Below are 26,676 nucleotides of genomic sequence, written 5' to 3'. Positions count from 1 at the left end.
GCAACCCCCAAGCCGACTGAAGCTTTCCTCACATCATATACATTGCCGAATATTTCGCCACTCTCCTTGGCACCTCGTCTCCGCACCTCTTTTGTCACCTACAAACTCTTTATTTGGTTAATGAGCAGCACATTATGAGTTGAGCACCGACCTTGCACATATTCCATCACCTCCTCCTGGATTTCTCTTTTAGTTTCTGTACGTCTCTTCTTAATTTCACTCACCTCTTCTTCCACTTCCTCTAATTTTTGCTTCACCTCTTTTATTTCCCGGTGCGTCTCCTCAAGTTCGTCCTCTAAGGCTACCGTGACCGTCTCTATGTGCATCCTCACCTGCCGGTCCTTTGTCTCCATTACTTCTGTCACCTCATCCAACCTCATTGTCAGTCCCTCACGTACCATCTGACATTGCCTCTGTGTCGCTATTAAGTCATTTTTAATTTCTTTTTGTGTCGCCTTTAACCCTCCTAGTACCGCAGTGTTCTTTTGAACCTGCTCCACTAACTCCGTCTGTCCCTCTGTCAGCTGTTCCACCTCCTCCGTCAGATCTTCTATTCCCCCTTGTAACTTTGCCGTCCCATTTCTCACCTCTTTCTCCATACGCTTCTCACCTCGCTTTACCTCCTCGCGTAGCCCCGAAACCTCCTCACTTACACCTCGTCGCATCCCCTCTTTCATCTCCTCCATCTCTTTTGTAGATGGCACCCTCATCTGTCCCAATTCATCCCTCTGAGCATCCAGTTTACTTTCTAACCCGATTTGCACCTCCTCTATCTGGTTCCCCATTCGTTTGATTTCCCGGACAGATTGTTCCCCTACTTCCCGCAATCTGTCTTCCATCCTATTTCCTAACCCCATTAACCCATTTTTCACCTCTTTTATCCCATTGTCTAACCCCTCAAATTTTATTTCTAATCCCTTAAAATTATTGTCTAATCCCCCAAATTTGTTTCCTAATCCCTCTATTCTACTCCCTAACCCTCCGATCTGGGCCCCCATGTCCTCCCTCAATTTCTCGCTATTGGACCCCATCCTTTGTTCTAACCGTTGGCTATTGGCCCCCATGTCCTCCCTCAATTTCTCGCTATTGGCCTCCATGTCCTCCCTCAATTTCTCGCTATTCTGGGCCATAAGGGCCTTCATTTGTATAAAAAAAAGGTTCAAATCCACCAGCGGCGCTGCTACGGTTGCGGGCGCCGTGGCCATGTGCGAGGCGCCATTTTGCGCGCCCGTAACCTCGTGCACGAGGCCGCCATTTTGTGCGCCTGATACTCCCTCAACCACATTGCCATTGCTCTCCTCCTCCCTTTCCTCCACATACATTTCCCCGAGGTCCTGGGTTACCGCTAAGCCGTCTATCTCCCCCACCGACATCCGATCGCCTTGATTGTCCATGGCGCGATCTCAAAATTCGGGTTTTATAAAACAACAAAATTTCGGCAGCTCGTAATTTTGACCAAATTTTTTTCTACATGTTTTAAAAATTTGGTTCGGGCCTCGTATCCCACTCCTGACACCAATTGTTACGGGTCGCGGACAAGATGTTACTTTGGGCCGAGCGGATGGTCAACCGCGACCGTTACAGGATCCCCGATTAGCCCGACTCCCCCAACGTTGACCAATCGCGCCACAGGTATTCAATCGGGAAACCTCTAAAGCGACCGAATGTAAAGAGGAAGAGAGAAGAAGACAGAGTACGGAGGAATAACAGGATTTATTATACACACAAGCAAAAAGAAAGCAGTCACGTTTATTTACAACACATAAGACGCAGGTGACACAGTGCAAATACTAGCTTACCTACAGTCTTAATTAACCCAGGACAGAACAAACAAAAGACAGACTCACGCGGGGAATGATGACAGGAATCGCAGGAGGTGGATGGCTGGAGGTGAACGCTTGGTGGAGCCAACGCGGAGCTTGGTGGAGCTTTGGTGGAGGTGAACGCTTGGTGGAGCCAACGTGGAGCTTTGGTGGAGGTGAACGCTTGGTGGAGCCAACGTGGAGCTTGGTGGAGCCTTGGTGGAGGTGAACGCTTGGTGGAGCCAACGCGGAGCTTGGTGGAGCCTTGGTGGATGTGAACGCTTGGTGGAGCCAACGCGGAGCTTGGTGGAGGTGAACGCTTGGTGGAGCCAACGCGGCTGGTGGGGGGTTGGTGTGACGGGTTCTCTCTCCTTCCCTCACAAGCTTCAGGACTCTTTCTCTCTCTTTCTTAGTCCCACCCAGTCCAACAACTTCCTCTCTTGCTTAGTCCAACTCAAGGCCTTCCTGTCTTCTGATCTCCTCCCTCCTCGACTCTGAAAAAGCTCATCTCCTCGGGAAACGCCCTGCCGTGGGTTATATAGGCCCCGCCCCTCAACCTTTGCGAACCTCCCCGATCGCTCTCTCCGCCCTCTCTAGCCAAACCCCTGGCTCATGGTTGGTCGAGTGGCGCTGGCTCACTCCTCCCCTCTATGACGAGGTGGAGACATGCCTTTCTTCTCCGACCCTGCCTCGTGGTCAATGGCGGTTGAAGAGAAAACCGCCCAAAATGCAGTTGGCAATTGGAAGGGAGGTAATTGGCACTGGGAATGGAAGTTTTGGGAGTGGGAATGAAGTTTTGGGAGTGGGAATGAAGGGAATCTATCTCTTTCACTGGTGCAATGGAGTATTTCAATTAATGGGAGACACAGCCTTACCCTAAAACACAGAATAAGATATAACTATCAAACAGGGGTATTCTATGATTAGCTGACGTGTATGCTTGTGGACTAATTATGGGACGCCCTTTTGACCTTTACACAGCTCCGGAGGCAGGAGGTGCAGACTCGAGCAATATTCATCACCAATTTACCACAATACAACACAATCAAAAAAAATACAGTCCTCATATCCGATATATATATATATATATATATATATATATATATATATATATATATATATATATATATATATATATATATATATATATATATATATATATATATATATACAGTGAAACCTTGACTTACGAGTTTAATTCGTTCTGTGACCGAGCTCGTAACTCAATTTGCTCGTTTCTCAAATTAAATTTCCCCATTAAAATGCATTGAAATGCTATTAATCCGTTCCAGCCCGCCAAAAACCACACCAATTTTTTTTTAAATATACAGTATATATAAAAATATCTCGCGCTTTATATTTCACCTGTATGCAGCATACAAGTTGGCAGGATGGCCTGGACTGGAGGTACGCACACTTGACTCTAAAGTCTAAACTGTCCAGCCTGGGTTTGAATCCCGACCCAGCTATAACCTGTCATGTCGGTGTTTCACAGGCAGGGTGATTCATCAATGTGTGTACCGCTAAACTGGGCGCCCCGTTTGCGTCCCATTAGTTGTTGGATGTTGAGGATCTCACCGTGTCTTCCACAAAGAGAAGGCGAGCTATCGCCGGCACTCTGAACAAGTTGTGGCCGGGCATGCTCTTCTCCTCTGCCGTTATATACGTCCTCCTCGGCATCTTTTTCCAGAAGAGCCCTGTCTCGTCACAGTTGAAGATTTGCTGGGGGATGTATCGTTCGGCTTCTATCAGTTTGGCAAAAGTTATAATAAAATCTTCAGCTGCCTTCACATCCGCCTCACCAAGTCGACAACACGCACACCTCGCTCATGTTTTTCGACGATTGCGTGTTTTATATCCAAGCACATCATCCTCTTCTTCTTCTCAGTACTGCCCTTGGCACTCAATTTCTTAGGACCCATGGTTAAAACTAAGAAAATTTTCCAAAATAACCAAAATGCGAAAACAAAACAGCAGCGATATACGGCAGAGATGCTTGCACGGCAAGATAACCACGTGACCAGAACCCACCTGGTGGCGTAAGCTCCAAAATAACCAAAATGCGAAAACAAAACAGCAGCGATATACGGCAGAGATGCTTGCACGGCAAGATAACCACGTGACCAGAACCCACCTGGTGGCGTAAGCTCCAAAATAACCAAAATGCGAAAACAAAACAGCAGCGATATACGGCAGAGATGCTTGCACGGCAAGATAACCACGTGACCAGAACCCACCTGGTGGCGTAAGCTCCAAAATAACCAAAATGCGAAAACAAAACAGCAGCGATATACGGCAGAGATGCTTGCACGGCAAGATAACCACGTGACCAGAACCCACCTGGTGGCGTAAGCTCCAAAATAACCAAAATGCGAAAACAAAACAGCAGCGATATACGGCAGAGATGCTTGCACGGCAAGATAACCACGTGACCGGAACCCACCTGGTGGAGTAAGCTCCAAAATAACCAAAATGCGAAAACAAAACAGCAGCGATATACGGCAGAGATGCTTGCACGGCAAGATAACCACGTGACCAGAAACCACCTGGTGGCGTAAGCTCCAAAATAACCAAAATGCGAAAACAAAACAGCAGCGATATACGGCAGAGATGCTTGCACGGCAAGATAACCACGTGACCAGAACCCACCTGGTGGCGTAAGCTCCAAAATAACCAAAATGCGAAAACAAAACAGCAGCGATATACGGCAGAGATGCTTGCACGGCAAGATAACCACGTGACCAGAACCCACCTGGTGGCGTAAGCTCCAAAATAACCAAAATGCGAAAACAAAAACAGCAGCGATATACGGCAGAGATGCTTGCACGGCAAGATAACCACATGACCGGAACCCACCTGGTGGCGTAAGCTCCAAAATAACCAAAATGCGAAAACAAAACAGCAGCGATATACGGCAGAGATGCTTGCACGGCAAGATAACCACGTGACCAGAACCCACCTGGTGGCGTAAGCTCCAAAATAACCAAAATGCGAAAACAAAACAGCAGCGATATACGGCAGAGATGCTTGCACGGCAAGATAACCACGTGACCGGAACCCACTTGGTGGCGGGTGGCGTAAGCTCGTAACTCAGATCTCGGCTCGCATCTCAAAGCAATAAACCGCCCGAGCGACGGCTCGTATCTCGGAAAACTCATAAGTTGGTGCACTCGTAAGTCAAGGTTTCACTGTGTGTGTGTGTGTGTGTGTGTGTGTGTGTGTGTGTGTGTGTGTGTGTGTGTGTGTGTGTATGTATGTATATATATATATATATATATATATATGTATATATATATATATATATATATATATATATATATATATATATATATATATATATATATATATATATATATATACAGGGTGATTGAAAAGTAACTCCCTATTTTAAAATTTTTAGAAATTATTTATTTATTGTAATATGTTTCTCAAATTTTTAGTGTTTGTTCCTTAATGTATGAGAATGTAATCTGTGTTGGGTTTTTTTCAGATTATTTTTTGTTTGAAATTCGGAAGCCCTACAAACATGGCTGGACGTCTTACCCTGCAGGAGCGTGCCCAGCTAGCAGCACGTTACGAAGTTTGGATGCTGGCTTGGTATGAAGATTGGTCTGATCTCTTTGAAAATATCCTCTGGTCTGATGAAGCGGTATTTCACATCGGTGGGTTTGTGAACCGTCACAACTGCTATTATTGGGCAGGAGAAGATCCTCGTGTTATTTCTGAAAAAACGCAATATCGGCCCAAGGTAACGGTGTGGTGTGGAATGACTTCGGAAAGGATTGTAGGTCCCTTCATTCTTCGCGATACCATGAATGCCAAAAGGTACCTCACCATGCTGCAAGACGAAATCTGGCCAATTATCAGTGCTTCGGAGAATGTTGAAGATTTGATTTTCATGCAAGATGGCGCTCCTCCACATTTTGCTATTATTGTTCGTGAATGGCTGAATGCCCACTTCCCTGGGAGATGGATGGGTCGTCGTGGTCCGTATGAGTGGCCAGCCAGGAGCCCTGACTTAACACCATGTGACTTTTTTCTTTGGGGTTGGGTAAAAGAGCAAGTCTACTGTACCAAACCAACGACTTTGGAAGAACTTGAAGGGCGAATACGAGAAGTTATGTCATACATACATACATACATACATACATACATACATACATACATACATACATACATACATACATACATCTATTATTCAAATAGATAAATAGATAGTTATGTCCATCCCACAAGAGTTCCTGGTGAAATCAGTTGACGCGGTTCCCGGGCGGCTTGAGAAGCTGGTGGCGAATTCTGGTGCCCATATCGAATTTTAAATAAAACTTCATGCTATACGCTTTCTTCTTATATCCATTTCTTGTAAAAATTCTAGTTAAGAAATAAATTATAAGTATTTTAAAATAGGGAGTTACTTTTCAATCACCATGTATGTATGTATGTATGTATGTATGTATGTATGTATGTATGTATGTATGTATGTATATATATATATATATATATATATATATATATATATATATATATATATATATATGACTCCATGGTAAGATCTCCAACCTTTAATTGAACAAACAATGACTCAACGTTTCGATTAACAACATGTGAAGCCACACGCCTCCGTTAATCTTCCTCAAGAGTGATAAAATCATCTCAACATCCCCTTATATGCACAGTGGGCGTGGTATATGCAAAGTGGGGTGGGCAATGCTGGACAGCCAATGAAACCGTATCACACCGCTCTCGTGAACAGAGACGTTACCGACCAAATTCAAAAATCAACCGCCTATTAACAGTTCAAAATAATCCTGTAAGCAATGCTGGATTATAACGCAAGTGTTGAGAAAATCCGGAACAATCATTACATTTAATCAAAAGTTAAACTTGCAAACAATTAAATTGTAAATTAAATTAAAACTGTAAATATATTAAAGCCAAAATTTTTTAAGACAAAATAAAATTGTCACATTATCAAGATCATCACATGTGGCCCTATGCGGTAAAGGTGAATGCGGGAAGGAGGTTGGTTTTAGGGGGGATAAAATGGGGGGGGGCAGAGGGGGTTGGAAGTGGATGGGGGGGGGGTGTGGGAGAGGGGTGGTTTGGAGGGATTGGAGGTGGGAGGGGGCAATTGTCCGAATAAAAACCTTGTGTGATATATTATGTGGACTCGTTGTTCAAAGTACGGAATGCCTGCTTCGTTTACACAAGAGTGGGTCAAAAGCTACCGGTAAGTCAACGACCTCTTGTGTGATCGAGGTAACAGTTTCTTCTGTGTGCCAAGCCTCCAAAACACGTCTTCTGTTTCTGTTGGGTGTGGAGCCCAAAATATCAACCCTGTCCCATAAAGGTGTGTGGCCTTCCTTAAGGCCATGTTTGGCAATAGCAGATCTGCTAGGATAATTACATTCAAATGCTTTTTGGTGTTCAGCAATACGTTGACCTAAGGTCCTCCCGGTTTCACCCACATACTCAGCTCCACAACCACAGGGCACCACGTATACCACCCCTGACCTATCCTTCCTCGGAAGCTTGTCCTTGACCCTCATAAGGGCTTGGCGAAGGGTGAAAACCGGTGTGAAACTCACCCTCACTCCTGCCGATTTCAAAATTCTGCCGACCCTCTGTGAAACCCCCGGTACAAAAGGGAGAACACACCAACCCTTTGGTTGTTCTCGCGGTCTCAGCCTGTTGTGTGGGGAAGCCCTTATCGTTTTCCTGTTGGGTAGCAAGCTGTCAGGATAGCCATTTGCCCTTAACACATTTTGAAGATGGTCCACCTCACTCATCTTGTCTTCAAAGGTAGATGGTAAATCACGTGCTCTTTTTGAGAGGGTGTGCACCACCGATCTTTTGTGTTCCATTGGATGGCAAGACTTGAAATCAAGGTAGCGATCAGTGTGTGTAGGTTTTCTGTACACCGTTACCTTTAAGGCTCCTTTGGGACCCCGTGCGACGAGTGTATCCAGGAAGGGAAGGGCTCCATTTTTCTCCTCTTCAATGGTGAAATTAATGGAGGAAAAAGTTTTATTTATGGTCTCATGGATGATGCCCACCTCATCAGAATGACAGATGACAAATGTGTCATCCACGTACCGGAACCAAACACGTGGTTGCACTAACAGGGCTGGAATGGTGCGTTCCTCCAAATCCTCCATCACCATGTTGGCAATCACAGCCGATACCGGGGAACCCATGGCTGTGCCATAAACCTGCTTGTAATATACCTCATTAAATACAAAGTAGGTGGAAGAGAGGCAGGTAGAAAGCATGTCACAGACGTCCATCGGGCTTAAAGCTCCCGCAGTCTCTTTCCATCGATCATCCTCCATCAAACGCCGGTCTGCCACCTCAATCGCCAGGGCTATGGGCACGTTGGTAAATAAAGACACGACATCAAACGAAACCATGGTCTCGTGTGCCTCGATGGTGAGCTGCTTCACTCTTTCAGCAAATGCTGTGCTATTGTGCAGATCTGCTATTGCCAAACATGGCCTTAAGGAAGGCCACACACCTTTATGGGACAGGGTTGATATTTTGGGCTCCACACCCAACAGAAACAGAAGACGTGTTTTGGAGGCTTGGCACACAGAAGAAACTGTTACCTCGATCACACAAGAGGTCGTTGACTTACCGGTAGCTTTTGACCCACTCTTGTGTAAACGAAGCAGGCATTCCGTACTTTGAACAACGAGTCCACATAATATATCACACAAGGTTTTTATTCGGACAATTGCCCCCTCCCACCTCCAATCCCTCCAAACCACCCCTCTCCCACACCCCCCCCCCCCCCCCATCCACTTCCAACCCCCTCTGCCCCCCCCCATTTTATCCCCCCTAAAACCAACCTCCTTCCCGCATTCACCTTTACCGCATAGGGCCACATGTGATGATCTTGATAATGTGACAATTTTATTTTGTCTTAAAAAAAAATTTTGGCTTTAATATATTTACAGTTTTAATTTAATTTACAATTTAATTGTTTGCAAGTTTAACTTTTGATTAAATGTAATGATTGTTCCGGATTTTCTCAACACTTGCGTTATAATCCAGCATTGCTTACAGGATTATTTTGAACTGTTAATATGCGGTTGATTTTTGAATTTGGTCGGTAACGTCTCTGTTCACGAGAGCGGTGTGATACGGTTTCATTGGCTGTCCAGCATTGCCCACCCCACTTTGCATATACCACGCCCACTGTGCATATAAGGGGATGTTGAGATGATTTTATCACTCTTGAGGAAGATTAACGGAGGCGTGTGGCTTCACATGTTGTTAATCGAAACGTTGAGTCATTGTTTGTTCAATTAAAGGTTGGAGATCTTACCATGGAGTCATTTGGATATACTCCCAACCGCAAATCTTTGCTTATATATATATATATATATATATATATATATATATATATATATATATATATATATATATATATATATATATATATTGTTACGGTTCGCGGTTAAGGATGGTATGTTTGCCGAGCGGAGGCACCGCGACCTAACAGTTTCCCCGATTCACCCGATTCACTCGAACGTTGGCCGTATCGCGCCACAGCTATTCAATGAGGGAAAAGACAAAGACGACATGGATGTAAAGAAGAAGAAGACGAAGGCAAAAAAAGGTTTGAAATACGATTACTATTTATTACTATTTACAGGCTCAAAGAAACCAAGGAGAAGGAAAGATAATAAAATAATATACAGAAGCTTTTAGAGACACAGTGAAAATACTAGCTTATACAAACTTAATTAACTACCCAGGACAGAACAAACAGAAACGGACTCACACGGGGAATTGCAGAGTGGATTGGCTGGAAGGAGAGGGAGGTCCAACGGGTCCGGCAGCACGATCAGCGCGTTGGGCAGCCGCCGTTCCTTCACGGCCCTGCTCAAAACCGCCGTCCAGGCCCCAAGCGGCTGTTGAGTGTTGTTGCTGCTGTGGACGCTGCTGCTGGCGAGCAAGGCGACGAATAGCAGGCTTTGTGCTTCCCTGGATGATCTCCTTTGAACAAGAATCGCTGCTGGATGATCTCTTCTCTTGGACAAGAATCGCTGCTGGATGATCTCCCTTCTCTCTCTCTCGTAGGACCTCCTTGCAACTCAGCAGCTTTCCTCTGACGACTCAGCTCTTTTCATGGACCTCACCACGCAGCTCCGCAGCTTTCCTCTGACGACTCAGCTCTTTTCATGAACCTCACCACGCAGCTCCGCAGCTTTCCTCTGACGACTCAGCTCTTTTCATGGACCTCACCACGCAGCTCAGCCCTGGTCACTCTTGCGCGCGCGCTTTTATAACGCCTCCGGCGATTAAGCCGCCGGGCGCCGGCCTTCAGGACACGCCCATCGGTGTGCACACCTCGGCCCTGGTTGGTTGCACGACCCTCTGGCTCCGCCCTTGATGACGACGGGCGGGCACGCCTTTCTTCCCCGACCCTGCCTCGTGGCCAATGGCGGCTTTGGAGGGGATGTAATTGCCAAATTGAGGCTTGGCCATTACGAAAGGGGAAATGGAGGTTTTGGGAATGGGAATTGAAGGATGAAGGGAATCTATCTTTTCCACTTGGTGCAATGGAGTGTCATTTTAATGGAAGACAAGGCCTTACCCTAAAACACATAATAAGGATATAAACTACTGAACAAGGGTTTTATCGTGTCCTTCAATGTGTGCTTTTATGGAATTAACTAACGGGACGCCCTTTGACCTTTACACAACACTGGAGGCAGGAGGGGCCAGACTCAAGCAATAATTCATAACAATTTCCAATACAATACAACACAATCAAAAAAATGCAATCCTCATCCGCAACACTGCACCCTCCTCCTCTTAGGCACGTCCCGGGCCTATAACTTTAATTTAGTGTAACACGTAGGTGTAGTTCCCTCTACTTTTAACCTGACCCTGAGTGCGACAGTTTTAAAACATAAATAAATATGTCCCGCTGCTCCATTGCACCCTACCTAACAGACTCACGCCCACAGTTAACCGAATTGCGGAATGGTCTTCAAACTACACACTGACAGTGGGGAGCATTATTTACAGTGACGCTACTTTATTTACAAAACGCAACCCAGGACCTGTGATTGTTCTTTCTGGTGGGGGGGGGGAGACAGTCTGCTCTGCATCGACACACCATGAAAGCACCCAAAACGCACCAACACACCCTCAAGCACCAATCGGTGCACAGTCATCATTGTTCATGAATAAAAATAAAAACAACAACCCCTAACCCTGCAGGTGGTCTCTTGCTCTTCGGCTCCCTCTGCTGGCTATTATTATTTCTCAGGTGTTGTCATCTTCTTTGCTGGCGGCCTATTTGGATTAAAATAAAATGCACCCAACGTGTCCATTGTTATTTATTTAGGGCCCACAGGGCCGACTAGTGTGGTTCACCTGTGGGGCATAGGTGCCCTGTGGCCAAGGTCCGCCAGCAAGATCTCGGGCCTTCATGGCCGGTTCCAGCAGAGGGACCATGCCCCAACCCATGGGGTCCATAAGTGGTGCTCAGCCACAGACATGTGGTCCATAAGGTGGTGCATCGATGCAGACAGCTGTGGTTGCAAGAGGTTCGGGCGCCCAATGGCGGACTCACGCACGCTCCCCTCGGCGCCCAGTGGCGCACAGTCCTCATGTGGGAGACAAAGGGGGGAAAAGACAGACGAGCGAGGGGTAAGGTCACAAGGGTACACATCAATACAGGCAATGCAAGGCGAGGTGCGTATGGAGACGGAGCGGAGAAAAGCTCGTCCCTACCATACGTCACCCCCCCCTGTCACCGACTCTACCCTTGCCCTTACCCCATATTTACGACAATCTACACATTTACCAATTCGTCGCTAATGTCTCGTCTTCCCCATATTTCCCCGATACCAAATTCGTCTCCACAATCCCTCTAACCAAAATTTGCCATCACCCAATTCATCATCAATCCTCATAAGGAGGGAGAGATGGAACAACAAGCACAATGTCACACCCACGTCATGATGCGTCTCACATTCCAAACATTTGCATCAAAATAATAAAAACATGGCATGGTGTGGAGTACCATCATTACCTCAGGTGAGTGGATGTAGATGGTGCAAGGAGATTTCAAACCTAACTATCTTCTAAATGACATTAACACACTTTACACTACCCGGGGTCTTTCCCTGCCAAACCATTGGCCATCTTACTCTATGCGGTTTTAAGAACCAAATTCCCATTGACCAAACTGTGGTGCTTCTCAATTTGGGGTCTCACTCCCCCGATGCAACTCCCTGTGCCCTTGCACAATTTCAGGACTGGGGCATGTAGCTCTCCCAGCAGGCCTATCCACCTGCACACCTCTACCACTGTAGTTGCCTCCGAGCTTACCTGCTCCTTACCTAACCTATCTAACTGGGGAAGGCCCCTCCTGGCTCTGTCACCCCTCGGTGCCCTCTGGCACTGGGCTACCCGGGTCCGTCCTCCGGATCCTCGGGCCCCATCCACAACAACTACCGGCTCCCAGAGCTCACCTGCGGCCTCACCTGGCCGACATCCTCACAGTGGTGGAGTGCCCAACCAACTACACACACTAACAGGCTACACGCCCAGCCATTTCCACAACACTAATGCACCCATCCAAGTACCATTCTTCCACACGCATCACAGATGCCAATATCCAACCACAATTTACCTATACCCTCTACCTAACACTTACACTACGCTCCCCGGGTATTCGTGATGGGGGTCCATCCTCCTTTCCCCCATCCACACCTTCGCACCATCCACTCCACTCCACAGTTTCCACCATACTCACTCCACGACCATCCAATCCAATACTCCATATATTCCACACTACCCTGTAATCCACACAACCATTCTCCACACACCTACAGTTGCACACCTGTGCAATCACCTGGCGCCACCTGCACCCTCCTTCCTTCCTGAACCATTTGGTCAGCACAACTCACATCATTATCACTCACTCATACACTGCTCCATACACCTGTCCAGTTGCACACCTGTGCAATCTCAATACAACTCACAATCACAATCAATTACTCATACTCTGCTCAATACACTTTCGATCCTCACACACACGGCATCATCTCATCTAACTACTCCCCTCTGGAACTTGCGCTTCCCAGTCGTCCCTTTAAACTATTGCGCTCCCTCGTCATTATCATCCAACTAATCTACCTGCGTCCCCACTACAGGTATCATTGTCACTATCTAACCTTAACGTTACCTAAGGTCATCTTCTCTAGATCCCTATCGTTATCCTAACCCTCCCGGGCTAGTTTTCACTGCCATAAACCCCATAACTAGTGCTCCTTTTCCCCCGCTGTGAGAGATGGCAGAGTTGCCATCCCACCACATCGGGTATCTCCCACTATCAATTTGGCACATCAAATTGCAACCAATCAAAAATTTTCCAATCACTGCCAATTCTATTCACTTTTCTAAATTTCGGATCAAAAACACTATCATCATCATCCGTCTACTCACTAGATCCTCTCGGTGCGCCAATTCGTTTCCAAAGCTCTGCTTCGTAAAGCCGAGCAATGGATGCGGGTGGTTTGTTGCCAGCGGATGGGTCCGTCCGGCATTCGGTGCAGGGAAGGCGGTCTACTCGGCCCGAGATTCCACGCACCATCGGGGCACGGGACCGTCCGATGCCCCAATCTTGGCCGGCCGGAGCACCGCAACCACAAGGGGTCGCTGCGTCGGCCCTTCCAACCGGACCGCCCGCTCCGCCTGGCGGAGCTCGGACGCGACCGTTCCGAGCGAGGCCCAGCGTGGATCGCGTACGGCGGTTCTTTCGAAACTGCCGTGGTTCGTTTCCCCGCTGGTCCTCGCGGCATGCGAAGCCCGGCACGTACAGAGGGCTCGCTCCGGCTAAACGTCGTCCTAACCGCTAACCCGGTTACCGTCGATGCTTCACCTGCATGCTCACACGCATACGCGACCCCTTTCACCCTCACCGAGCTCGGTGCTCCAACGCCGCCCGTACACCCCGCGTACTTCGTTATTGCACTCGTTCTTTCGCTCACAGACTTGGTCACACACCTGACCACCGCACACCTTTGCACACACTCGTCGTTCGCACACCTCACCAACACACCTCTTCGCGCCCCCTCCTCGGTCACCTCTTCTGTGACAACCACAGGTGTGCTCTCACTTGCACACCCAACCACGTGCCTCACTACCAATTCCAGTGTGCATTCCCACACACGCTCTACCATTCCAGGTGTGCATCCTTCCATTCCAAGTGTACATCCTCTCTCACCTGCCACAACCAACTCACGCTCCGTGTCACTCTCACTACTCTCACCTCCACACTCGGTCGCGCACTCACCCTTACTTTTGACAGCGCTCTTTCCTCATGCACCCGTCCGTTACACACCTTTCTCGCGCATCCTCTTGCGCACACTCTCCCGTTACACCCTCCGTAACACTCACCACAGGTGTGCACTCTCTCGTTACATCCTCTGTAACACTCACCACAGGTGTGCACTCTCTCGTTACATCCTCTGTAACACTCCCCATCTCGCGCTTCCATGTGCCCCTCGCACCCGCGCTATGACCAACTCACTCTTGACAGCACACTCACTCCTCGGCGCGCACTTTTTCCTCACACACCCCATAGTCGGACATTCTCGCACACCTCCTCTTTCGCACACCGTACCTGTCACACACTTCACCATTGGTCCCTCACGAACACCCGGGTCTACACCACCCCCCAAGCCGACTGAAGCTCCCCTCACATCATATACATTTCCGAATATATCGCCACTCACCTTGGCACCTCATCTCCGCACCTCCTCTGCCACCTGCAAACCCTTTATTTGGTTAGCAAGCACACCATCATGATTCGAGCACAGACCTTGTACCAATTCCATTACTTCCTCCTTTATCTCTTTCTCAGCTTCCCTTTGTCTCTTCTTAATTTCAATCACCCCTTCTTCCACCCCCTCTAATTTTTCCTTTACCTCCTTCATCTCCTGGTGCGCCCCCTCTATCTCTTCCTCCAACGCCACTTTAACCGTTTCTATGTGCGTCCTCACCTCTCTGTCCTTCGTCTCCATTACTTCTGTCACCTCTTCCAACCTCTTCGTCAACCCCTCATGTACCATCTGACATTCCTTGTGTCGCTATGAATTCGTTCTTGATGTCTTTTTGTGTCGCTTTTAACCCCCCGATTATTGCAGTGTTCTTTTCCACTTGGTCCACGAGTTCCTTTTGTCCCACTGTCAGCTGTTCTACTCCCCTCGTCAGACCCTCTATGCCCCCCTGTAACCTAGCCGTATTATTCCTCACCTCTTTCTCCATACGCTTCTCACCTCGCTTTACCTCCTCGCGTACCCCCGAGACCTCCTCGCTTACACCTCGTCTTATTTCCTCCCCCATCTCCTCCATCTCTTTTGTAGATGCTGCCCTCATCTGTCCCAATTCATCCCTCTGAGCATCCAATTTACCTTCTAACCCGATTTTCACCTCCTCTATCTGGTTCCCCATTTGTTTGATTTCCCGGGCGGATTGCTCCCCTATCTCCCGCAATTTGCCTTCCATCTTATCTTCTAGCCCCGTTAACCCATTCTTCACCTCTTTTATCCCGTTGTCTAAACCCCCAAATTTGTTGTCAAGCCCCCCGATTTTTCCATCGAGCCCCCCGATTTGGCTTCCCATCCTATCCATTTTTGCATTCAGTTGGGTCAAGAATAATCTGAGGTCAAACCCGGTTTGCCCAGCGGCCCCAGCCGCCACCGCGGGCTCGGCCTCCGTGGCGCCGCCCTTTTGGGACTCTCCAACCACGTGCGCGAGGGCGCCATTTTGCGCGCCTGAAACCTCCTCAACCACCTCTTCATTGTTCTCCTCCACCATTTCTTCCCTCCGGTCCTGGGTTACCCATAACCCCTCTTCTATTGCCCCCACCTGCATCCGATCGCCTTGATTGTCCATGGCACGATTTTCAAATTTAAGTTTTTATAAAACAAATTTCGGCCCACTCGTAATTTGAACGCACTAAGCGCTTCAGGTCCGTTCTCGCTCCTGGCACCAATTGTTACGGACGCGGATAAGATGTTACTGGATTTGCCGAGCGGATGGCCGCCGCGCCCGAACAGTTACCCCGACTAACCCGATTCCTGAACGTTGGCCAAAATCGCGCCACAGATATTCAATAGGGAAAAGGCAAAGGCGACACGGATGTGAAGAAGAAGAAGGAGAAGGAGACAAAAAGGTTTGAAATACGATTATTATTTATTACTATTTACAGGATTGAAAGAAACCAAGGAAGAAGGAAAGATAAGAAAATAAAGCAGAAAGAGGGACGGACCAGAAAGACACTGAAAATACTAGCTTATCTATTACAGTCTTACTTAACCCAGGACAGAACAAACGAAGACGGACTCGCACGAATGGGGAATGGAGGCAGGAACGATTGGCTGGACCGGGCGGAAGGTTCAGCTCGGACCACAAGCTGGAAGGCTTGGCAGGGCGCACAGCAAGCCGGGCCTCGTCAGTCTCGGAGCGAGCAGGGTGACGTCGTGCACTTCTCTCAGAGGCTTCCCCCGCGCTTCTCTCGCACACTTGTGTTAAAGGCTTCCTTCTCGCTTTTCTTCCCTCCTTGCGCACTTCTGTTAAAGGCTTCCTTCTCGCTTTTCTTCCCTCCTTGCGCACTTCTGTTAAAGGCTTCCTTCTCGCTTTTCTTCCCTCCTTGCGCACTTCTGTTAAAGGCTTCCTTCTCGCTTTTCTTCCCTCCTTGCGCACTTCTGTTAAAGGCTTCCTTCTCGTTTTTCTACCCTCCTTGCGCACTTCTGTTAAAACTGCCTCCGCACGTGCTCTTTATAACGCCGCGGGCAAATCAAGCCGCCGGCCTCTAGAACACGCCCATCAGTGAGCTCGCCTCGGCCCTGATTGGTCGGCACGGCCCTCTGGCTCCACCCTTGATGATGATGGGCGGGCACGCCCAGGATTCGGCAGCTCCTCCCCCTTCTTCTCTGAGCCTACCTCGTGGTGAATGGAGTCGCGGAGGGAACAGTTGGCAATTGCGGCTTTGGGAATGGGAATGAAAGGGGGATCTATCTATTTGAATTCGGTGCAATGGAGTGTCAATTAATGGAAGACAAGGCCTTACCCTACTACACAGAATAAGGAAATAACTGTCAACAAAGGGGGAAATCTATGATTGGCTAACGTGATTGTTTATGAAATAACTACGGAACGACCTTTGACCTTTATACACAACTGGAGGCAGGAGGGTCCAGAATAAAGCAATCAAAAAAAAAAAACACAATCCTCATATCCACAACAATATATATAGATATATGTATATAAAATGTAGCAAAGGATGTGGTAAACGTGTAGAATAAATAACAATCCTTTATATCGTTGAAGCAACTATTGAGAGGAGAAGAATCTTCGACATCTGGCAGGACTCCCAGTTTCTTCGAGGCAGACTTAGCTATTTGTGTAAAGTGTGGATTCCAGGATAAATTTTATGTTGGGGTAATACCTAGTAGGTTTAATGAATCGCATGGTGCAATTGTGGAGCGTTCAAAGGAGATTGGAGAGTTGAGAGGAGTTTTAGAGAGAGAGATGGGAAGAAATTGAGTTTTATACGCATTAAACTTAACCTGATTACATTTGCCCCACTGGGAAATCTCGTCAAAATCTGAATTTAAAGAGGTGGCTGTGATCAAACGAGATGCAAATTGAGCGAGGGAAGATGGGGGCAGATGGGAAAAACATGGAGGAATGTACCGTAAAATTCGGACTATTAGCCGCAACTTTTTCCCTCAACTTTGACCTCTGCGGCTAAAATAACGATGCGGCTTGTTTATGGAATTTTCCGATGTTGCGGGTTTTCCTGATGACGCGTTCAGGCCAAATCAAGTTGTTGTCGTCAGTCTCCAGTCTATGTTTAGATTCACATTAAGTTTCAAAACTGGTTTTGACTCTTCGTGAATTCAAAACTCACTGTAAAAGTGTGCTAGTGATAACTGTTTATGGTTTTTTCCTCCAAATTTACACACGGCCTTTACACACACGAAACATTCAGTTAATCGCCCTTGCGCAGACAACTTCCATCATGCCGAAAACACGACGCAATGCTTACGATGCAGCTTTCAAATTGAAGGCGATCGAACTGGCTATTGAAAAGGGAAACCGAGCTGCTGCCTATGAACTTGGAGTGAATGAATCCATGATCAGACGTTGGAGAAAGCAGAGGGGCGAACTTTCTCGCTGCAAAAAGTCAACAAAGGCTTTCAGAGGTAGGAAATGCCGATGGCCCGAACTGGAAGACGAACTTGAAGACTGGGTTAACACACAGAGAGTGGATGGTCGGGGTGTTTCTACTGTCTCACTTTTTGTGGTTAATAAATGGTTGCGGCTTATAAACCAGTGCGGCTTGTGTGTGTTTAAATTCCAGATTTAAAAAAAAATTAGGGGATGCGGCTTATATAACGATGCGCTCAATGGTCCGAAATTTACGGTAATCATCAGGATACGAGTGCATTTGGTAATTTGTAAAAGAAGGAAGGTCATTGATAAAAAAATAAGGAAGAGTGTTGGAGACAGGACAGAATCCTGAGGGACACTGCTGTTGATCGGGAAGGAGGAAGATGTTGAACCATCAACAATTATGGAGATAGAGCGGTCGGAGAGAAAGCTCGATATGAGAGAGCAGAGTGAAGGAGGGAAGCTGAAAGAGGGAAGCTTGGATATCAGATCTCGATGCCAAACTCTGTCAAAAGCTTTTGAGATATCAAGGCCTACAACCAAGGGTGTGGTGAACGTGTGGAGTAAATAACAAATTTGCGGGATAAATAATTTAATCGCATAAACTATTCTGACAATTATTCATACTTGCTTGAGTGAAATGATTTAAATTTTATGTCCATGTACCATTGTACCACAACATTTCCCAATTTAGAGACATAGATATCAAAGGTTTTAAATATGCATTTAGTTACCCCAAATGTCAGAATGTACAAGTGAGTATGAGATACCTCCAGCGAATGGGGGCTTAAACGGCCCCCATACCCCCCCGCCTTTAAGGTTTTCATCGACCTACTTTTTATTCGGCATACAGGTATTTCAGAACTGGGGAGAGCCCTGCTGCTGGCTGGTGTGTTTCTCCACTTTTCATTGTGTTCTGACCATAACTATTCTGACTCTTCCATGAACCTCGACTTTATATACAAAAAAAAAGAATGTTAAAATCCCCAGATAAAGGCAGTCAAATCAGAAACCAATGTGCAATAATTCCATCAAGGTATGCCCCATTGAAGGACAAGCTCAGGCATCACATTTCAGGAACAATTAGTTCCTTCTTTAGGAAAATAAATAGAATTCCTTTTGCCAGCATTTAAATAACCAAGATGGCTCACATCAAATTTGTTTGCCACCAGTGTCTGTCACATTGCAAAGAATGAAGAGTCTGTCATAAAAAATATTGGTTTCCAAATAGTGATGCGAGTAGCTTTTAATGAGATATTTGGTGGAGCCAAACAGAATGGCAAACTGCAACCGAGACAGTGATATGTATGACATAGCAAAATAAAACACAAGGTGAAAATTGGAGATGTAGAATGCACTCAAAATGTTAACTCTGCAATACATACTTGTAAATATCACCAGCGGAACAACCGAAGAAGGGATCCAGGCAGGTGCCGTAAATTGTGAGGGGCAGGAGCTGTGGCGGACAAGCTACTTGGAGGGCCAATCGGTGACGTGGAGGGCACAGGAGGTTGCACCGAGTACACGTTTCTCTGCAATTTGAACACAGAAAGCAGATATCAATCCGCTCATCCACCACACATGGATATTTTAAAGGCTCATAATTTGGGCTAATACAGGTCTCGTAATACAGCATGCGCGCGCGCACGCACACGCACACACTGAGCTTGGAGGAAGTGCCGTCACTGCCATCACTTCCCGGGATATTCTGGTACCAGCAATGTCAAAACAATAGCGCCGCTTTTCTCACCTTACTCGGCGGGGCATTTCCTCAAGAGGAATTTCGTCCTTCCCATGGATGCAACCAATGGGGATTGTCCATGCTCTATCCTTTTCAAGCAAGGAAGCAGCACGTACCATTTTAGTCTTTGCTACGACTTGAACCGATCTAAACCAGATGGGTGTTTCTTAGGAGACACAATCTCCTACTGGATGGCCATTGACTCCCTACGGGAGCTCACCCACCCTTTGCAAGATGTTGTTTTTGGTCCTGGTAAGGTGTGTCACAGTCACCCTCCCCACTAGCAAAGCCAGTGAAGGGTGTCGGTTTAGTCGCCGACAATCCGACCATGCGGCAGGTAGCAATCACTGGCTTATATGTTACCGGTGACAGTCCCAAAAGACTGACTTGACCAGATGAGGTGTGTGTGTGTTTTGCATGTTTTTTTTGCGGAGTTCTACTGGAGCTTTCTAATGTGGATTGCAATACACCAAAATGATCGTCGTGATCTGAGTAGATTCTTGGGTAAAACTCCAGGGGAATAGAAAAGGTCGCTTTAAATTATATGTGCTATGTGGCAAACTCTAGAAAAGAAGGGACATTCCATAGCTTGTAGAAAATGCCAAACAATAGAAAATAATGGACATTCAAAAAATAAAAAACCCGACATCCGGCAAATAAAATATATTTACTTCTTCATGCAGCTGTATGAATCAAATTGGCACCCCTTCATAAGCACCTTTCCAGAGCATTACTTGCTTCCTCCTAAGAACACAAGGGTAGTCCAGCATGCACACAAATTTTTTTTAATGTCCCTTTTTTTCTATTGTTTGGCATTTTCTACAAGCTATGGAATGTCCCTTCTTTTCTGTAGTTTGGCATTTTCTACAAGCCATGGAATGTCCCTTCTTTTCTATAGTTTGCCACATGGCACATACCATATAAAGGGGCCTTTTCTATGGCTCTGGAATTTTTCCCAAGAATAAATAATTGTCACACTTTGAGATCGATACACTTGATGACAATAGCTCTGGAGTATTTACTCATAATTTTGTTTCACAAAATGATATCCGCCGAATCTCATGTTGAGCCGAGTCCAGTCAGGTCGAGCCGAGCCCAGTCGAGTCCAGTCGAGTCGAGCAGAGTCCGATTCTTCTGGTTGAGCAGAGTCCAGCTCCGGCCAAGCAGAGTCCACTCGAGCAGAGTCCGGTTCCGGTCGAGCAGAGTCCAGTCGAGCCGAGTCCGCTTCCGTTTGAGCAGAGTCCAGTCGAGCCCAGTCCAGCCAAGTCCAGTCCAGTCGAGTCCAGTCCAGTCGAATCCAGTAGAGTCTGGTCCAGCCAAGTTAAATCGAGCCGAGCCCGGTTCCGGACAAGCAGAGTGCAGTCGAGCCGAGTCTGGTTCTGGTCGAGCAGAGTCCAGTCGAGCCGAGTCCAGTTCAGGTCCAGTCAAGCAGAGTCGAGTCGAGTCCAGCGTAGTTCAGTTCCGGTCGAGCGGAGTCCAGTTCCGGTCGAGCGGAGTCCAGTTCCGGTCGAGCGGAGTCCAGTTCCGGTCGAGCGGAGTCCAGTTCCGGTCGAGCGGAGTCCAGTTCCGGTCGAGCGGAGTCCAGTTCCGGTCGAGCGGAGTCCAGTTCCGGTCGAGCGGAGTCCAGTTCCGGTCGAGCGGAGTCCAGTTCCGGTCGAGCGGAGTCCAGTTCCGGTCGAGCGGAGTCCAGTTCCGGTCGAGCGGAGTCCAGTTCCGGTCGAGCGGAGTCCAGTTCCGGTCGAGCGGAGTCCAGTTCCGGTCGAGCGGAGTCCAGTTCCGGTCGAGCGGAGTCCAGTTCCGGTCGAGCGGAGTCCAGTTCCGGTCGAGCGGAGTCCAGTTCCGGTCGAGCGGAGTCCAGTTCCGGTCGAGCGGAGTCCAGTTCCGGTCGAGCGGAGTCCAGTTCCGGTCGAGCGGAGTCCAGTTCCGGTCGAGCGGAGTCCAGTTGAGTGGGTCCTGTGGAGCAGAGTCCAGTCGAGCCGAGTACAGACGAGCCGAGTACAGACGAGCCGAGTACAGACGAGCCGAGTCTGGTTCCGGTCAAGCAGAGTCAGTCAGGTCAGTCTCTTGACTGCCACTGGTAAAATGTCGGCGACTAAACTGACTACCCTCACTGGCTTGCCAGTGGGGAGGGTGACTGTGGCACCCTACAGGACTAAAAACAATACCTCTTAAAGGGCAGATGAGCTCCCTTCGGGAGCCAACGGTGATCCAGTAAGGAGATGGTGTCTCCAAAAAAAACACCACCCGGTTGGACCGTTTTTTTAGGTAGTAGGTTGCAGACAGCAAACGCTCAGAGTAGTACTACCATTCTGACTTAGGAGCGTTAAAGTGGTGCCCGGAACCATCTTACACTCTCCATGTCACGATTGCTGAACTTTTTCTGCCTCACTCAAACTATCGCTACTGGGCTAGCTTTAATCTCTCTTGCAAAAAAACATCACACACTTTTCTTATTAATTTTCACTCCTCACCTTTACTTTCTCTCTCTTCTACTTCTCTTTCCTCTCATTTCTTCCGAACGTCCAATTAAATATGAAAAAGTCTGAAAAGTTAATGGCCCCTAGCTTCTGGCATTATTGGGTGCGAAGAATCTCCGGTGACTTGCCTGTCTCTGCTGCCAATGAGAGCCGCCCCCACCCCCCGGGCTGAGGCAGTAGAGCAGTATCCAGTATCGGTCCCTCCCCAAAACCGTTGCCTGTTGAATCAATGTGACTCTTTTTCAATTCAATTCAATGGCGGTCTTCCTCTCTGGTCGTAGTCAACGTGTGGCCCTGAATGGATTTCTCTAATCTCCCCTTCCTGTTCAGGCTGGAGTTCCCCAAGGCAGTGTTCTGTGCCCTGTGCTTTTTCTGGTCTTTATCAATGATCTCTCCGACTCTCTGGAAAACCCTATCTCTTTGCTGATGACTCCACTCTCTGCCGCTCCATTCCTCATTCCTCAGATCGACAATCTGCAGCCTCCTCACTCTCTGCAGACCTGGACAAAATCACAGACTGGTCAAACAAGTGGAACATGTCTTTCAATCCTGACAAATCTCACACTCTTACTATGTCTCTCCGAAAAGACTGACTGGACAACCCTCCCATCTACTTTCTCAACAATTCTATCCAAGAAGTTCTGTCTCTCAAGCTTTTGGGTCTCACTACATGCCATGATCTTTCCTGGGAAAACCACATTTCCAAGCTGGCCTCCAAAGCCAGTTGCCGACTTGGCATCGTCCGTCGTGCGAAGTCCTTCCTTGGCACACCTGAGCTCCTCACCACATTCAAGGCTTTCATCCCCAGCTCAATGGAATACTGCTCTCCCCTCTGGGCTGGTGCTCCTGCCTCACAACTAGCTCGGCTTCACGCTGTTGAAACCAAAGCTTTCAGAATCATTTGAGTCTCCCGCGATGAAGTTGATTGTGAGGGCCTTTCACTCACTCACCGCAGGCAGGCAGGTAGGTGGTCTTTCTGTATTCTACCGACTCCTATCCGGCCTAGCTCCCCCAGCTCTATCTGTGCTGTCCCCCAAATATTCCTACAGGTCGCACAAGATCAGCCAGCAACCCTCTTCTGGTGAAATTGCCAAAATCAAGACTCTCTGCTCACATTCAATCGTTCATTCCTCTTTACTCCCGCCTCTGGAACAAACTCCCTCACTCTCTTCAATCCCACTCCTCCCTTCAGGTCTTTAAAACAGCTGTTCACCACCATCTCTTATCTTCCCCCATCCAAAACCTTGATCTTTTCTACCCCCATTAATTCACCCCAGATCCACTTTTTTGAAATACCGACTTCTTTCCTAGAAGTCCTAGCAGCGTACATGTGTTTTATACCTCTGCCACCCCCCCCCCCCCTCCATTCCCATGCCTCCTCCCCCCAAGCCCTCTCCCTCCCACAGATCTCCAATGTCCCTGTTCTCTGCTGGTGTACTTGTGTGCTTCCCTCTCTGTCCCCCTCTTGTCTCCCGCTCCCTTTATTGTATGTTTTGTGTGTCCTTTTTTTTTTTTTTGATTAATGTTAGCTCTTACACGAGCCTCGGTCTTGTATACAAAAAAAAACAAAAACATTTCACCAACATTTGTGGTTTTTCTTGAGATCTTTCCTCTGTTGATTATCATCTAGCAAGTTCCTCTCCTAATATCTTGCTTCTCTCAGAGACCCAATATTGTCACATGACGTTCTTCTTAACTCCTTTAACATTTCAAACTACAACCTTCACTCACGATTCCACTTCAAAGGAGGAGTGTGTATCTACTCCAACATCAACACGCCTGTCGAATCTCCAAACTTTGATGTCATCTGGCTGAAGAATTGTCTCCCGGCCATCACCATTTTTCTCTGTTTCACTTACTGCTCTCCCAATTCTACAAACTTTACTTCACAGATTCCTTTGACTATCTTAATTCCTGCCATGAGGCCATGACAACCGAATACCCTCAAGCATCTATTTAGGAGACTTCAATGTAAACCACAGGGGGTGGTTGAAATCACCCCACACGGATGTTGGGGGAGTTGAAGCTCTTACATTTTTCATTCACAATGATTTGGAACAAATTATCACCCACCTACCCATATCCCAGATCGTCATGACCACTCTTACAATACTTTGGATTTGTTCTTCACCTCCAATCCGTTGCGATGCAGCGACACAATTTCACCTCCAATTGGTTCTTCTGACCACAAACTTGTGAACACTACTTTACTTTACTTTACTTACCACCACTCCTCCTCCTCCTCCTCCTCCTCCTCCTCCTCCTCCCCCAACTGCTCCGACTAAATGCCAGTGTTGGCATTTAAATAGTGCTGAATAGATTGGTTTACGAAACTTCTTTTCTGATTTTCCCTGGAAAGACTCCTGCCTCTGCTCGGGCGATGCCTCTATCTCTGCTGAACGTATAGCTGAAGTTATTGTTGCAGGAATGGAGGCTTATATCCCCTTCTCTTTCAAGACCTTTTGAGGTCACGTCTTTTCGAAGCTGTTCCATGCGCTCACGCTTTCGAAGCTAAGTGATCCTTCTCAATTGTGTTTTTGTCGAGACTGTATCTATCTTTCGGTGTATGTACCTATAGCGTATCCTTTGGAAAATTTTCGGTGCTAATTTTTCGTACATGTATACACAATCGTCGGTTAATGCGTATCGAGTATTCTGCGGCCTAGTACTCGTAGGCTTGGCTACCGTACCGTCTCCGACCTTGTGGTTTTGTTTTTCTCTCAGCGATTCGTCGAATGCGCTGCATTTATTTTCGTTCCATGTTTTGTCCCAGTCGTTCAACCCATACCTCCTTGTTTAATATCTCTACTCAAAAAAAAAAAAACCCCAAAAAAATATTTCCTTCCCAGGTCTTATTCGTTTATTTGTTGTTCTTTTTTGTTCGTTCGTTCTTCGTTCGCGATCACGCGATCACGTGGTTAGAAATGTATAATCTCTCCCCTGAACAACTATTTTCTCTCATATATTATAACACCCTTTTCTTCTTTTCCTACAAAAGGATGCTTTCGTCTTGCTCACCAAATCTATTCATTCCAAAAAATATATATAAATACCATCTCTTACAGTTCCTCCTTTCTACATTCCCTAAACTATCCAGAACTCCACCCCTCCTTCAGTGTCCTCAAACGTATTTTTGAATCGAAGGTCTCAAACTCATTTTGCAAAAAATGCTCGTTTCCCATGAATCGTACACTTTTCAAAATCCAATCTCACCCCTCCCCTCCAAATCCTCCCCATCACCCATCCCTTTCAAATCTCCCCCCTTTCCCCTTCCCTCGCCTCCCTCCTAAACTCCCCCCACACACCTCCCCTCCGAGAATCTCCCTCGCTCCTCCCCTCCTAGACTCCCCTCTCAGCCCTCCCCCTCAAAGCATCCTCCCTGCTTCTTCCCCCTTCCAACTTTCACCTTCGTCTCCCCCAACCTTCTGCCACGCTCTTCCCCCTCCTCAAATAACACCTCACTGTGCCTCACCCAATCTCCATCAAACCTTTTGTCCGCCCCATTCTTCCCTTTCTCCAAGCTATTCTGAAATCTCTGACACACCTTCAACAGCTCTCCCTACCTCTTCCTCCTCTTCCACATCTTACCCTACCCCTCCCCCCCCCCCCCCCCTGTTCTGGACACGATGCTCCCCCTTCCTCTTCATTAACGGTATGGACCTCAAACATCCGGGGCCTTCGCTCAAACTTGACTGATCTCTCCATACAGGTTGCTTCTGACAAACCAGATGTGATCTGCTTAACAGAAACTTTCCTCCTTCATGATGTCTCTGATGCCTTGGTATCTCTCCCAGGTTACTCCCTCCTCCGGTATGATAGACCTGAGCCTCGTCCTGGAGGTAGGGTTGCTATCTTTATAAAAAACTATCTTCCTCACTCGCCCTCCACTGCCCTCTCTCCACCTCACCCCCAGGAATACCTTTGGCTACGGCTTCCCCTTCGCTCCCACCTTTTGTTCATATGTGTGTTGTACCGTCCACCAAACAGCGATGACTCCATCTACATCTCGCTGTCTGATAATATGGACCAACTTCTATATACCCATCCCAACTCTCTTCCTCATATGTGGTGATTTCAATTGTCACCATGCCAGTTGGCTGGGTGTGGGTACCTCTCTCACCAGCCATGGCTCTTCAGCAAAGGACTTCTGCAACTCACTGGGACTGACACAATCTGTCAATTTCCCGACCCGGATCTCAGTCAACGGAGCATCTTCTCTTCTGGATTTGGTTATGACAAACTTCCCTGAAAATGTCTGCTGCTCTTCTTCTGCTCCAATCGGCTCATCTGATCATGTGCTTATCAAAGTGGACATCTCTCTGACCATTCTCAGAGAGCCTCCTCAGCGTCGACGAGTCTGGCATTTCACTCAGGCCAACTGGCACGGTCTTCAGGCAGCCATCAATCATCTGGACTGGTCTCCCATCTCTACCGCCTCTGACATCAACTC

At 47.5% G+C, this 26,676-nt stretch overlaps 1 protein-coding gene across 5 annotated transcripts in view; it reads right to left on the bottom strand.

Annotated features, from left to right (window-relative positions):
* The window catches only part of DDIAS (DNA damage induced apoptosis suppressor), a 100,087-nt gene that overhangs the window by 42,676 nt on the left and 30,735 nt on the right, over positions 1 to 26,676 (bottom strand). For 3 of the 5 annotated variants that reach the window (XM_078768559.1, XM_078768558.1, XM_068136289.2), the window contains one exon: positions 19,394 to 19,540. In XM_078768559.1, coding sequence (XP_078624685.1) covers positions 19,394 to 19,540 — 147 coding nt within the window. Of the gene's footprint in view, positions 1 to 19,393; positions 19,541 to 26,676 lie in introns of those variants that run through there. The other 2 variants (XM_068136294.2, XM_068136292.2) reach the window with 2 other exon arrangements.

The sequence above is a fragment of the Myxine glutinosa genome, chromosome 14, assembly GCF_964187855.1.
Source record: "Myxine glutinosa chromosome 14, kmMyxGlut1.1, whole genome shotgun sequence".
NCBI classification, from domain to species: domain Eukaryota; kingdom Metazoa; phylum Chordata; class Myxini; order Myxiniformes; family Myxinidae; genus Myxine; species Myxine glutinosa.
The sequence above is the reverse complement of the archived record's forward strand: the minus strand, read 5'-3'. Positions and strand labels throughout refer to the sequence as shown.